Source organism: Thalassophryne amazonica, chromosome 5 (assembly GCF_902500255.1).
Source record: "Thalassophryne amazonica chromosome 5, fThaAma1.1, whole genome shotgun sequence".
Classification (NCBI taxonomy): Eukaryota; Metazoa; Chordata; class Actinopteri; order Batrachoidiformes; family Batrachoididae; genus Thalassophryne; species Thalassophryne amazonica.
The window spans coordinates 100,516,388-100,529,358 of NC_047107.1; the positions used below are offsets into that span (position 1 = coordinate 100,516,388).

The 12,971-nt window shown below is 41.3% G+C and overlaps 1 protein-coding gene across 1 annotated transcript; it reads right to left on the bottom strand.

The window, feature by feature from the left end:
• Positions 1-257: 257 nt before the first annotated feature.
• On the bottom strand, positions 258-9,047 carry LOC117509988 (acetoacetyl-CoA synthetase-like; the record flags this gene model as incomplete). The annotated part of the gene is given in 8 exon segments (XM_034169597.1): positions 258-728; positions 837-1,039; positions 3,420-3,478; positions 3,787-3,856; positions 7,987-8,043; positions 8,046-8,063; positions 8,066-8,110; positions 8,906-9,047. Coding segments are annotated over 8 exon segments (732 nt in total), but the record flags the coding sequence as incomplete, so codon positions are not given.
• Between the last annotated feature and the right edge of the window lie 3,924 nt (positions 9,048-12,971).

The window sequence follows — 12,971 nt, forward strand, 5'->3', positions numbered from 1 at the left end:
TGCTGCAAACGTCAACCCCCAAGCTGGGCAGCGCGGACCCCTCCTGCTGCAGCCTTCACCCACTTTGCCTCAATTCGGATGACGAACTGCTTCACGTTTAGTGCACATAAACAATGTCAAATGTATATGTGTTGTCTTTAATTCTGATGTGTGCTATTATTATGTTCAACTCGTAATAATTGTGGATTAATTGCTGTATTTTGTCTGAGGTAATTGGAGTGTAAATGTAATTTCATTGTTATTGCACTCATGTAATGACAATGACAATAAATTTCATCTCTCTGTTTCTCTCTCTCACTCTCTCTATGTCTTGGACTCTTGTTTTGTTAAACCCCTTGATTAAAACTTGAAAGGCACATCTTGACACTTTCATTTCAACTTTATTGTGGTGATATACGGAGGCTAAATTACAAAAATTGTGTGACTGTCCAAATACATATGGACCCAGCTGTTTTTTTAAATTTGTTTTTTAACATGACCTGCACAATACTAAAAAATTGTACCTGTATGCTTCCCTGTACCAGTGAATACACATCGAAGTTAAATTTATAAACGAAACCATACACCGATCAGTTTCTCCAGTTCTGTGTCTAGACGTTTTGTAGTTCTGGAATGTTCTTGTAAAGGTCCAGGGAATCAGGGTTAGAGAACACTCCTCTTTGCGTCACTTCCCCGCCAGCAATCACCTGTTTGACAGCCACCTCCACCTTCTTACCGCTGAGGGTGTACTGCAGCAGGAAGAAGAAAGCAGGCCTTTGTCAGAATTGACTTTTGAAATGGTAAGCAGTGTGACAGCAGGATTCTTCAAGTGTGACAGATGTTCATATTTCTCTTACAGGAATGTCTCTGGTCTCTAGCAACAGAGCAGGTACGTGTCGGGCAGACAGAGCTTTCCTAATGGCTCCTTTAATGTTCACTACCAAGTCTGGACAGAAGGTGTGACCGGCTGCCATCTTCACAAACAAAATAACTCGCTCTTCTCCGTCGGCATTGTACTGAGGAACACAAAGACTGTCTGACACTTCTTCAAATGCCTCTACTGCAAACAAGAGCAGAGCAGACAAGGGATGAGATGATAAAAAGGTGAAGATGATAAAAAGGTGAAGAAGAAAAACGTGCAGAAGAGAAGGAGAAAAAACTAAAATGAGGAGAGTAAATGAGAGAAACAGGAAGTGTGACGGGAAAAAGAAAGGTGAAAAATAGAAGAAGCACAAAGAAAATGGAAAATCTGTGTTGAATGGAAAGGAAAATCTAATTGAAATTGAAAAATTGAACTATGTATAAGAGCCAAGTAGCCTCTGTGTGCGTGTGTGCATGTATGCGTGCGCGTGTATGGCTACAGTTACTCGGGAGAAACTTGGGCGCGCTGACATTTGATATGCTTATGTATTTTGGGTCAAGGATGAACACTGTGAAAACAGAATGTTGACAGGACTAATTTCTTGAAGAAATTAGCGATATTAGCTAACAACAGTGAACAATGGACGTTGTGTTCTAATGCACCATGGGAGTTCGGGGTTTCCAGGTTTTGGGGTGTTGTTATTATGGTTCAAGTTAGTTTAATAGTGTTGTTTGTGTTATTGATTAATTGTTTTTGTACTTTATCTGGTTTAGTCAGTATAGTTAAGTGTCATGTTGGTGTTACCATGAGTGACAACTGTAGTACGTTTGGTGTCTCCGCCACAGTCTCTATCTGTGGTTGTGTAAAATTAAAAGCACATGCTTGGGGTAGAATGCAGAAAAGACAAGCTCTGCATGAGTACGTATGACTTCCATCACGGACAAAATGGGGAGGGTTGACATTTGTCGTTTGGTATGCTTATGTATTTTGAGTCAAAGATGAATGCTACCAAAACGGACAGTTGATAGGACTAATATATTTGGAGAAACTACAGATACTGGATAACAACACTGATCACTGGAAATTGATAATTACATTCTGGACTGACATGTCATTCCAGCAGGGGGCGGTAAATCATCAATATATTAAAAGCATGCATGATTTTATTTAGTACGTTCCATTCCAAATCATTATAGAAACTTTGCATAATTTATTACCACCCTTGAAAAATGTTGACTACCTATTTTATAAACACTACTCAATCCCCACAGGCAACACAGGTTAGTACAATTTAAAAGAAAATAAAAAAATACAGTTCCTGAAATAAGTTTACATACATGTTGGATAAACATTCAGTTTCCCCAAATGCATATATTCTATTATATATATATATATATATATATATATATATATATATATATATATATATATGTGTGTGTGTGTGTGTTTTCAGTCAGTCATAATGTCTACTTTATTTCCATATCAGCTGGCAAGTGGCATTTCTGAAATCAGAAACCAGACTGGTCCAGAACATTCTGGCTTCATACTAAAGAACTCAACCATCAACTGCATCCTCGCTATGAGGCAAGCATGAATTTTAGCAGTGCTTCTATGCAGACTACGTGTCAGCTAACATGGACTGGGTTTTGGGTAAGGTTGTGGAAGCCAGTGGTTTAGATGCCTTTGTTGGCAACGAAAGGTTTACTGACCTTCACTTCACACATGTTGTGATCTTGCCGGTGCCTCAGTTTTGAAGACCCCAGTAACTGGAGAAGGCTGAGACACCCAGGTTTCACCTGGCTACAACAGAGGGATGTTTGCTTTTGAAAGAAAGGGATTGCCTGGTTGTTTGTATGTGTGGTTGCCATCCAGGAGCCAAGATGGTTCTGTAGTGGTACACTTTATTGTGGATCCACTAAATTCAAATGACTTGATCTCAGACACACCTGTGTGGAGCGTCTAAGATAGTTGTGCCTCTTCACATATGAAGCCAGTTTTCTCTACATCCACAAATGTCCTCCACTGAGATTCCTCCATCAGGTATTTGGGCTTACACTCATGGACAGGGTAAGCAGCTCAGATATCTAGGAGGGATTCGAAGTAGAGCTGCTGCTTCTTCGTATCAGAACCAGCTGAATGGTTCAAGCATCTGGTGAGGATGCCTCCTAGTCGTCTCCCTAGGGGGCTCTTCCAGGCATGTCCAAGTGGGAGGAGGCCCCGGGGAAGACCCAGGACACATTGGAGGGATTATATTTCCCAGTGGACTTGGGAACGCTTCGGGACCCCCAAGGAATAGTTAGAGTACTTGACCGAGGATAAGATGAGCTGCTTAATTCCTGGATCACACAGTTAAAACAGCTCTTTCATATCTTCATTAGTACCAGATCTTTACTGCTTTTGTGAAAGGAAATCTGAATCAGGTCATCTTTACATGTTGCCAAGTCCATTTTCAAAAAGACTTTTTAAAGACAAAGATAGACTTTTGAGGAGTGAGCCTCAAAAAAAACAGGAGTCACACACACAGATATATATAGTTACAAATTTGCCACCAAAAGACTGTTTTAAGTTATTGATTCACCAATATTGTAGATCTCTGAGCTCCCAAAGCGGACTCCATTGGGATTCAGTGTCCCGTCACTGGAAAACAAACAAGGCACACATCAAGCTGAGGAACATACTAAACATCCACCCTCACGCTGTGCTGTAAAGCAATCCAAGAGCGTCCTAAGAAATCTAACTGGGACATACACAGTTTATTCATATGAAAAAGCCCTGATGTAATACAGCTTGGATTTTAGGTCAGTACAAAATCACTCGTCAAAACATGTATAGAATGTCCTTCTTTCTCTTCATGCAATTCAAAGCATTTCCATCCATTATAAATCATATACGCATATATTTTTAATAGTCTTTGTGGTATTATTAGTACTGGTTTAATGGCTGACCTTCTGCCCAGCATTATAATGCCTCCAGTTTTAGGGTTGATTTTACAGTAGTCTCCATGGGCCCACACACCTAATGAGACAACAAGAAACACAAATCTGATTAATTCAAAACAAGAAAATAAAAAGAGCTGTAGAAGACAATAAGCCAGTTTCAAGTTTCTCAGTGCGCATGTGCGGAGAGCTCCTAACACTTCCAGTTCACAGGTCAATGCATATAAACAGACTGCCTACGCCGTTCACGCTGGTAAGAAGACAGTGTTTTTGAAGCAACATAACACCTTAAAGAGCTAAAAGAAGTCACGGTGTGAACAGAAAATGGTATGTAAACATTTCTCAAGTCAGTAGTTGGGCCACGTCAGCTCCATTCTATGATGAGCCACTTCCAGTGTTTGGAAACAAAGCAGCAAAATGATCAGGCTGTGAACACTTTACCGTGCAAAACTTGTTTTTGTTGTCAAAGTCTGAAGTTCTCACACTCTCCTTAGAACAACTGTTTAAACTGATATATTTATGCGTAACGTTGTTAATTATGTCATGCTTTTATGTCTTATTTTAATATATTAAAAAAAAAAGCAGACGAGAAATTAAAGTGTTTTATTTCCAATACATTGAAAGTCACATTTGTAACATTATGTCACTGAAATACAAAGCTTCTTTTAACTTCAGACTAGAGGTCAAAAATTTTACAATCCTGGTGTTTACTGTAGTTACATTGCAAAAAGGTGGATTTTTTGGGGGGGATTGACCACACTAGAGGGTTGATGTAAGAGGGTTATGAAAAGTCTAATGTTTTTCACTCCCCCCCCCCCAGAATGATGTGAACTTTTGATGTGCCGTGCCAAACTACACATCCCTCCTCCCAGCTTAGGCATTGATCAACAAACTGCTGCTGATGTTGCAAAGATGAGAAAAATTGCAAATGCCAGGATTCACGTTGAACGGGCTGTTGGGAGGATGAAACGGGCCAATGACTCTTGTTCCAGTCCTGGATGACACTGTGTTGGTCTGTGCAGCACTTGTCTGCCCCCACTTGTGTGCTGAGAGTTTACACACTATAATAATTAACAAACGACAACATATGTTGCCAAAAATATAGATATGTTTCTCATAAGAATAGTATAGGATGAGCAATGTTATTTAAAAGACATTCAGCCTTGCAATTTTGAAATGGCCAGGTTTTACTACACAGGCATTGGCCAGTTTACAGTAATGGAACAGAAAATTTATTGGTGACTAAATGTGACTACAAGATACATTCATTAAAAATGGTCTTATCCCACAAAGTTTTGTCTTTCTGATATATTTCAAACTTACTTGGCATACTGAATGTGACAGGTAGTGGTTCACAATCCAAGAGATTTTTTGGGGCCCCTTTTCAAAGCAACTCTTGAGTTAATGCTTTCTTATTAGCACCGTACACAAAGTCAGAAACATTTAATTTTCAGAAGGTGTTTTTATTATTTATATGGTGATTGGGGGGGAGAGATCTTCATGAAGATTGAGCAGATGAGACCTTGGTCATCCGAACACCATCATTGTAATGTGTAATGTTCATATTATTGGAATTCAATATTATAGTTGTACATATAGTACAATATACGAGGTCTCTTAGATAATAAACCGACCCTTTTATTTTTTTTTTAACTATATGGATTTGAATGACATGCGATTACACCAATCATGCTTGAACCCTCGTGCGCATGCGTGAGTTTTTTCACGCGTGTCGGTGACATCATTTCCTTGTGGGCAGGCCTTGAGTGAGATGTGGTCCCGCCCTCTCGGCTGAATTCCTTTGTTTCACACGCTGCTCGAGACGGCGCGCGTTGCTTTATCAAAATTTTTTCTGGACCTGTGAGGAATATCCGAGTGGACACTATTCGAGAAATTAAGCTGGTTTTCTGTGAAAAGTTTAACGGCTGATGAGAGATTATGGGGTGTTTCTGTCGGTGTAAGGACTTCCCACGGAGCGGGACGTCCTGCAGCGCTTCCAGGCGCTGTCGTCGGCCTGTTTTGAGCTGAAAACATCCTAATTTAAGGCTTAATTCGCCCAGGACATCGTGAGAGAACAGAGAAGATTCAGAAGAGGTCGGCATGAGGAATTTATGCGGACATTCCACTGTTTAAGGACATTTTTTTAATGAAAGACGTACGCGCAAATTCGCCGAGTCGTTTCCGTGACGACTCGGCAAATCTGTGTGCGCCGCGACAGGAAAAACACCTCCGTGTTGAAAACCATTTGTAGAATTCAGGCGGCTTTTAATGGCTTTCAACAAGTGAGTAACTGAGAAATTGTTTAACAGCTTGGGCATGTTCCAACTTGCCCGTTAAGATTTCCAACGGAGGTGTTTTTCCTGCCGCGACCCCCCGCGGTCGGGTCCAGCCCGACATGCGACTCTGCCCGCACGTTCTTTCATTACAAAATGACCGTTAACAATGGAATGTCCGAATAAACTCCTCATGCCGACTTCTTCTGAAAGTTCTCTGTTCTCTGACGACTTACTGCGTCAACAGAGCCTGAAATGTGGAAGTTTTCAACTTGAAACGGCGAGACGCTGCCGCCTCGAAGCGCAGATCGCCGTCAGGTGCCGTGGACCGTCCTTAAAGCGACACTACCAGACCAAAATCTATCATCAGCCGTTAAAATTTTTACCGAAAACCAGCTGAATTTATTGAATGGTGTCCACTCAGTTGTGCCTTACAGTTTTGAAAAAATTTTTATCAAACAAAGCAACAGTCTCTGAGCCATTCCTAAACAATGAAAAAAAATCGACGAGCGGATGGACGACTCCTCACTCAAAGACTGCCCACAGGCGAATGACGTAACCGACAGGCGTGAAAAAACTCTCGCATGCCCACGAGGGTTCAAGCATGTCTGATGTAATCACACGTGATTCAAATCCATATGGTTTTTGAAAAAAATAATAAGGTCGGATACTTTTCTAATAGACCTCGTATAGTATAGTTATCGTTGAGCAGTTCTCAATCATTGGCTGGAAATCCAAGCAAAGCAAGTGCAGCAGCTGCTGACAACCTTCACCGTCTTCTTTATGAGACACACCCAAACTTTGTGTGGAAGCTTGTGTATGTTCATAGAAGGGGTGCAGCCTGCTTTTAAAAGCAGTAAACAGAATGGAGATGGATGGTAATACACTTCCTTCAACCACTGTGAACTGAAGTATGAGTTCACTTTTCCTTCTTTGTAGTCTGTAAGGAGGCTGTCTGCAGGTCCCTCTCCTCTCCACTGATGAGATGATATGTCGCAGGTCATACACGGTGGCCAGTGATGGATTCCGTTCTCCTCTCCAGAATAAAATAAAAGCATATACTATAATAAAGGCATTATTTGACTTCATTCTTTCATTCATTGCATGTCACACAGAAAGCATACCCAAATGTACATAATGTGTAAATAAAAATGGAAATAGGAATAATGGATAAAAATAGAACTTATAATCAAAATTAAAATATTGAGACAGATGAAGATAAAGTTTATCAGATGACCCTGCAGTATAACGCCAAAGAAATATGAAAAGTATTAAATCAATGAAACAAGGTCAAATATGAGGCATCAGATATTCACAAAGTCAAAATCCATATTAGGAAAATTACCACAATCTCTATAATCAGGGTTTCTTCTTCGACTATATAAGCCTGAATTTGGCTTAAAATAAATAACAAAATGTTGAGAACTGCTATGAATGGTTCTGTTTCAGTTGCTGCAGTAAAGTTAAATGTTTAACACTACTGCTGCAAACTTCCTGAATGTCCTTCACGTTAAAAGAAATTTCAGTGTAAAAACATCAGCAGAACCTTAATGAAGGAACAGCATTATTGTGGAGAGACAAATGCTGAAATGTTGAACTTTGACATTTTACTCTTCAAGAGTTTGTGCTCTCACTTTGTTTCTTTCTATTGTCTGTCTGTGGACTGAATAACTCGCAATGCTGCGTTTTTGGGTCATAATATGGCAACAGATTTGAATTTGGGATCTTGACAATGGTATTTACTCTAATGTGCCCAATTTAGATTGCTAGTAGTAATTTTTACAGGGCTGTTGCACACATACACACGCACTGCTCAGAACCCTCAAACTCTCTGGCCTCTGGGAGAGGACAGAGTTTGAGGAACACACATACCACCCCGGGGTGGGGGGAGAGGGGGGTGAGAAGGACACACACACACACACACCTGTATACTCACCAGGATATTTCGAAAAATATGCTTTGTGGTATTTGATGCCGTTGTCATCATTCCAGAATGTGTAGGCTGACAGGGGATGGCTTCAAGCACACCAGCTCACCGCTCTCTCCCCATACAGGCTTACCTGTCCAAGCACATACGGATGCACATTTCACGTACGGAATAAACAAAGGCAAGCTTCAGATATATTTTACCACAGCACACAATCACACATCAACACAACAAGTCAGATAAAAATGACAAACTCATACACGTAAATGTGTTTTCACACACTGTCAAGTTCTCCCTCGGGACGCTAGAGACTGACAAAAAGAATACCCAATTCTCCTACAAAAATGCCATTAAATTCCCCTCAATCCACTCTCCTTTGAGGTGATGGAGAAATGTCAGTACAGCCAGCAGCAGGGATTGAAAGCTGGGGACGAGAGACCAGAAACAGAATCTTGAAGAATGGGACCGATTTTTAAAATTTTACTCTTGTGTTGGCCCTCTACCTCTACCTCTAAAAACACCTCTCCCAAACTATTTGTTTTTACTTTGTTTACCCAAAGAAGATCCTCTCATTTCCCCCACACACTTCTCCAGTAGTGTTTCACATTTCTGCCAACACACACTGCAGCATCCACAGATGGGCGCAGTAAAGTATTACCACAGATTTATTCTGTGATACACCAAGCAGTTCTAGAAACAAATGTGAGGTTTTGCTCAAGAGGACGTCAGATTCCAAAATGTTTCCACTTTCCAAGCCTTTCGTGGCACTCACGCTTGCAAAATTTATGAATGTGTTCCGTACAACCTTGAGGTAATCTATGATACGTTCTGCACAGGCAGATTTCTCAGTGGAGCCTTCAAGTGTTACAACATTTTAAACAGACAAAACATTCAAAACATTCCAGTTCGGATACGCTCTTGCGCTTACCGTCACAGCTCCAGGCTTCTACAGCCATGCCAAGATTTCTTGTTTGGATCTCTCCATAATACACTGGAACTGTTGGGTTCTGGCCCATGAAACATGACACAATGTCAGTACCCCCTAGAGGGACAGAAAGAAAAAACACACAGTGGGGGAAAAAAAAATTAAGTGGTTAATTATCTGAAATAAAACATCACTTAAAGTTACCCTGTGGCTTCTAGTAAAATTACTTTGTGATGTCAAAGATCCACATGCACTGGCAAATCCAGAAAATTAACCCAACTCTTCTATTTTGCGGGCATGTTTTTATCCTCTTGGCTAATTGCTTAAATGTACAATTGGGTACATTTGGACAGCAGCACACTTTGTAATGTTGCCTCCGTACAATATAGGGATCAAATGACATTCTAGATGTGACTTAAGTGTAGACTTTCACCTTTAATTCAAAGAGTTTAACAAAAATATTGCTTTAACTATTAAGGATTTGAAGATACCATTCTGAGTGGCCACAAGTATCTGAACAAATTATCATAATTATAAATCTAACAATTATTGTTCACATTTGAATGAAGCAGTTTGCAATGAATGACTGGCTCGCATGTGGAACTCACAGACATCACCAACTGCTGAATTCCCTCCCTTGAGATCCTGTGCCAGACCTTAACTAAAGACACCTTCACTTGTTTTGTTTTTTTTCTTTTTTAGGGGGGGGGGGGGTGCTGCTGCCTTGAAATTAGTTTCAGTAAGTGAAAATAATACATTTTGCTACCATGACATCTCACATGTACAAAATATAACCAAAAATGGGGTTGGTCACGTTCAGCGTCAGTGCATTGCTATTATGCGGCGACAGAAGGTGGTTGCACTATAGACCAACAAAAGCCTGCTTTAAATTCAAATGTAAAGTATTTCTGTTATTTATAAGCTACAATCTTAAGAAAATCCTTACAATGGCAGGTTCACAACAGATGTATGTTCTGTACATATATGCAGCGATGTGACTTAGTGCCTGTCCTCCTCATTAAAACTAAAACTCAACTGAACTGAAAACAAAAAATGAAAAACAAAAATAACACTTTAATAAGTGATTTGTACCATATATGTGTCTTCCAACCCAGGTTCCCAGGTGGAGAACACAAAGACTGGGCTGCCCATGGTCCAGGACCAGCAGGGGTTTTGCCTGTGCTTGATGTTAATATGTAGGAGATCGTGTGATGGAGTTGTTGCAGGAAAGAGGAACTCAACTGTTTCACCACAGGGAGCTTTGGAAGATGACTGCTAGCCCCTGTAAAGGATGTGCTTCCATGTGATCCATTTTCTCCCCAGAAAACATTCCACTTCCGTCACCTACTGAGTTAAATACCAATGCACCAGGTTCAGGCACAAACAACTCTTCAAGGCATGACAGATGACACTCTGATAGTTGGATATGCACTATGCAGTTTAGACCATTTGCAAAAGAGCATCAGGACATGGCCCAAAATTTGGTAGTGAATGTTAGCATTATTCTTTCACAAGAAAAGTCTTTAGTGATCTGCACTGTTGTTGTCATCCATTTGGCTGCTCCCATTTGTTTGGGGTCGCCACAGCGGATACAGCCAGATCCGCATTGGCATTTGGCACAGGTTTTACGCCGAATGCCCTTCCTGACGCAACTCCAGTGTAACCTGGAGAAACACACACAGCCGCTGGTGTTCCAAAGACGTCTCCCATCCAAGTACTAACCAGGCCCCGCACTGCTTAGCTTCTGAGATCTGATGGGAACAGACTCGCACGGAGCAGATCGGCTGCACTGATCTGCACTGTTCTGGCATTAAAATACCATTGTGAAGTATATTCTGGAAAACATGACTTCCACTATTAGCTGTATTAATGCACATTTTACATTAAGAACATGGCAGAACTGTGTCATTTTTTAGCTACTGTAGTAGAAAAGTGACTTTTCAGGCTACATAAGCTAATAGTAAGGGAAACCCTGCATAGCCCTGTAATGACCACACTGTGTACTGGGTGTCTGACCTCCCCAACATAAATGAGGCTGGGCTCCCAGCATAAATTATCCACTTACTTTTATTAGGGTGGATTTTTGTAATGCTGCATGAAGTCCGAAGTGGTTGCCAGAGCAACAGTAATTTTTACTAACATTCTTGCTGTTTGCAGTCTGGTGTGTCCTTCAGCAGAGCTGCAGAAGCCAAATAAAATCATTTTTGGCACAAGCAGTGTGTAATGCTGTCGACCAGGCACTGATTCTACAGGCTGAGTGAGTCTGTGCCACATGAGTAATCTTGACACACACATTTACCTCATATACATTCACAGACTGCAGCACACTGACACACTCACTCACTCGTCTTCAACCGCTTATTCCAATTAAGGGTCATGGGAGGGCTGGAGCCTATCCCAGCAGTCATAGAGCGTGAGGCGGGGTACACCCTGGACAGGGTGCCAGTCTGTCACAGGGCCACATACAGACAAACAAACACTTTCACACCCACATGTACGGACAATATAAAGTTTGCAATCCACCTACCCTGCATGACTTTGGATGTGGGAGGAAGCTGGAGCACCTGGAGGGAACCCACGCAAACATGGGGAGAACATGCAAACTCCATGCAGAAAGGCCACAGGTGGGAATCAATCCTCATGACCTTCTTGCTGTGAGGCAACAGTGCTAACCACTAAGTCACCGTGCCGCCCACACTGCCACAATTAATCAAAATTCTTCTAAAATGAGACTCACGATATTCAATCTAAGTCCAACCCTGCAAGACAAGTCTCCAGTCAGAGAAGACAGACTGCCAAGGTCAAGTTGAGCACAAGTCATCTGACATTTTTTTGTCAGTAAAGTCCAAGTTCATGAGAAGTGAGCCTTGATATAACTGGAGTCAAAGTCCTCACTTCTGTCTTTTTGAGTTATCACATAGGCAATAATGTCTGTGCAGACACAGGCAGGTTAGGTCAGGAAGCATGTACTTGTACTATGCTTCACTACACCCACAACACCACAGAACCACACTGAGTCATGGATCTCAACCAACCAGGCAGACAAGTGCATCCCCACCAACAAGTAACCATCTATCTGCCACAGCCAGAAAGGACCATTTCCACTTGACGCAGGCCTCAACACTGAGACAGATGCATGCTGGACCATACCAAGAGAAATGCACCACGTGCTCAAAATATCAACGCTAATATTTAACTCACAATGCAAGAGATACTTTTCATTTCAGTCTCACTAAGTATTTGTATTTGTCTGACACAAACTGAGTCCAGCAGTATCCAAGAATCCTGTGAAGACACCTTGTACCACAGTATCACAGGCATCCACTAGTTCCCTGCTGGTTAGTGTCCACTAAGACAGGAAGCACCAGTGCACATGTGGAAAATGAAGGGAACAAGTGAAGTGATACGGCAAAGGAAGAGTATTGGGTTTGGGCCTTGAAAGAATCGGGCCATTGTTCTACTGTAAAAATATCTGCATCACCACACACCTCTGTCCACCGACCTCATGACTCCATCAGCAGGCATTTTTTGACCTGAAAGGCACAGGACCCAAAGCTATAAACATTACTGCCAAGATAAAGTTTGCTGCTTTCACCACATACAGATACACTTCTGATGGCTGAGTTCAGGAAGTAACTGAAAACCGGTCAATCCTCGTCATTCGAACTCCTGCTGCACTCATGCATGGATTCAGCAAAGATAACAGTATTGTCTGCCATATCAAGATCAATGAAACATCTCTTGCCAACAAAGGCAGCTTGGCACTTGTATAGCTAGAACAGACAGACAGACATACAGGGTTGACTGTATAACTTCAACCTTTCTGCCAGCAGTCACAAACAAAGCACAATTTAAAAAATTACAGCAAAAACTACAAACAACCCTCAGGGCAGTGGTGTTAAAGATCCAGACAGATTTTCAAGGCACAGTCAGTTTACAAAAACAAGGCTGCAAAGCAATTTAATTTCTGAATATGCACAAAGTAAACTTAGTACTTGTATAAATCTCATTTGTGATATTAGCTGGTAGTGATAGTACCCTGCTCCAACTCTGGTGTCCTATATAGCAT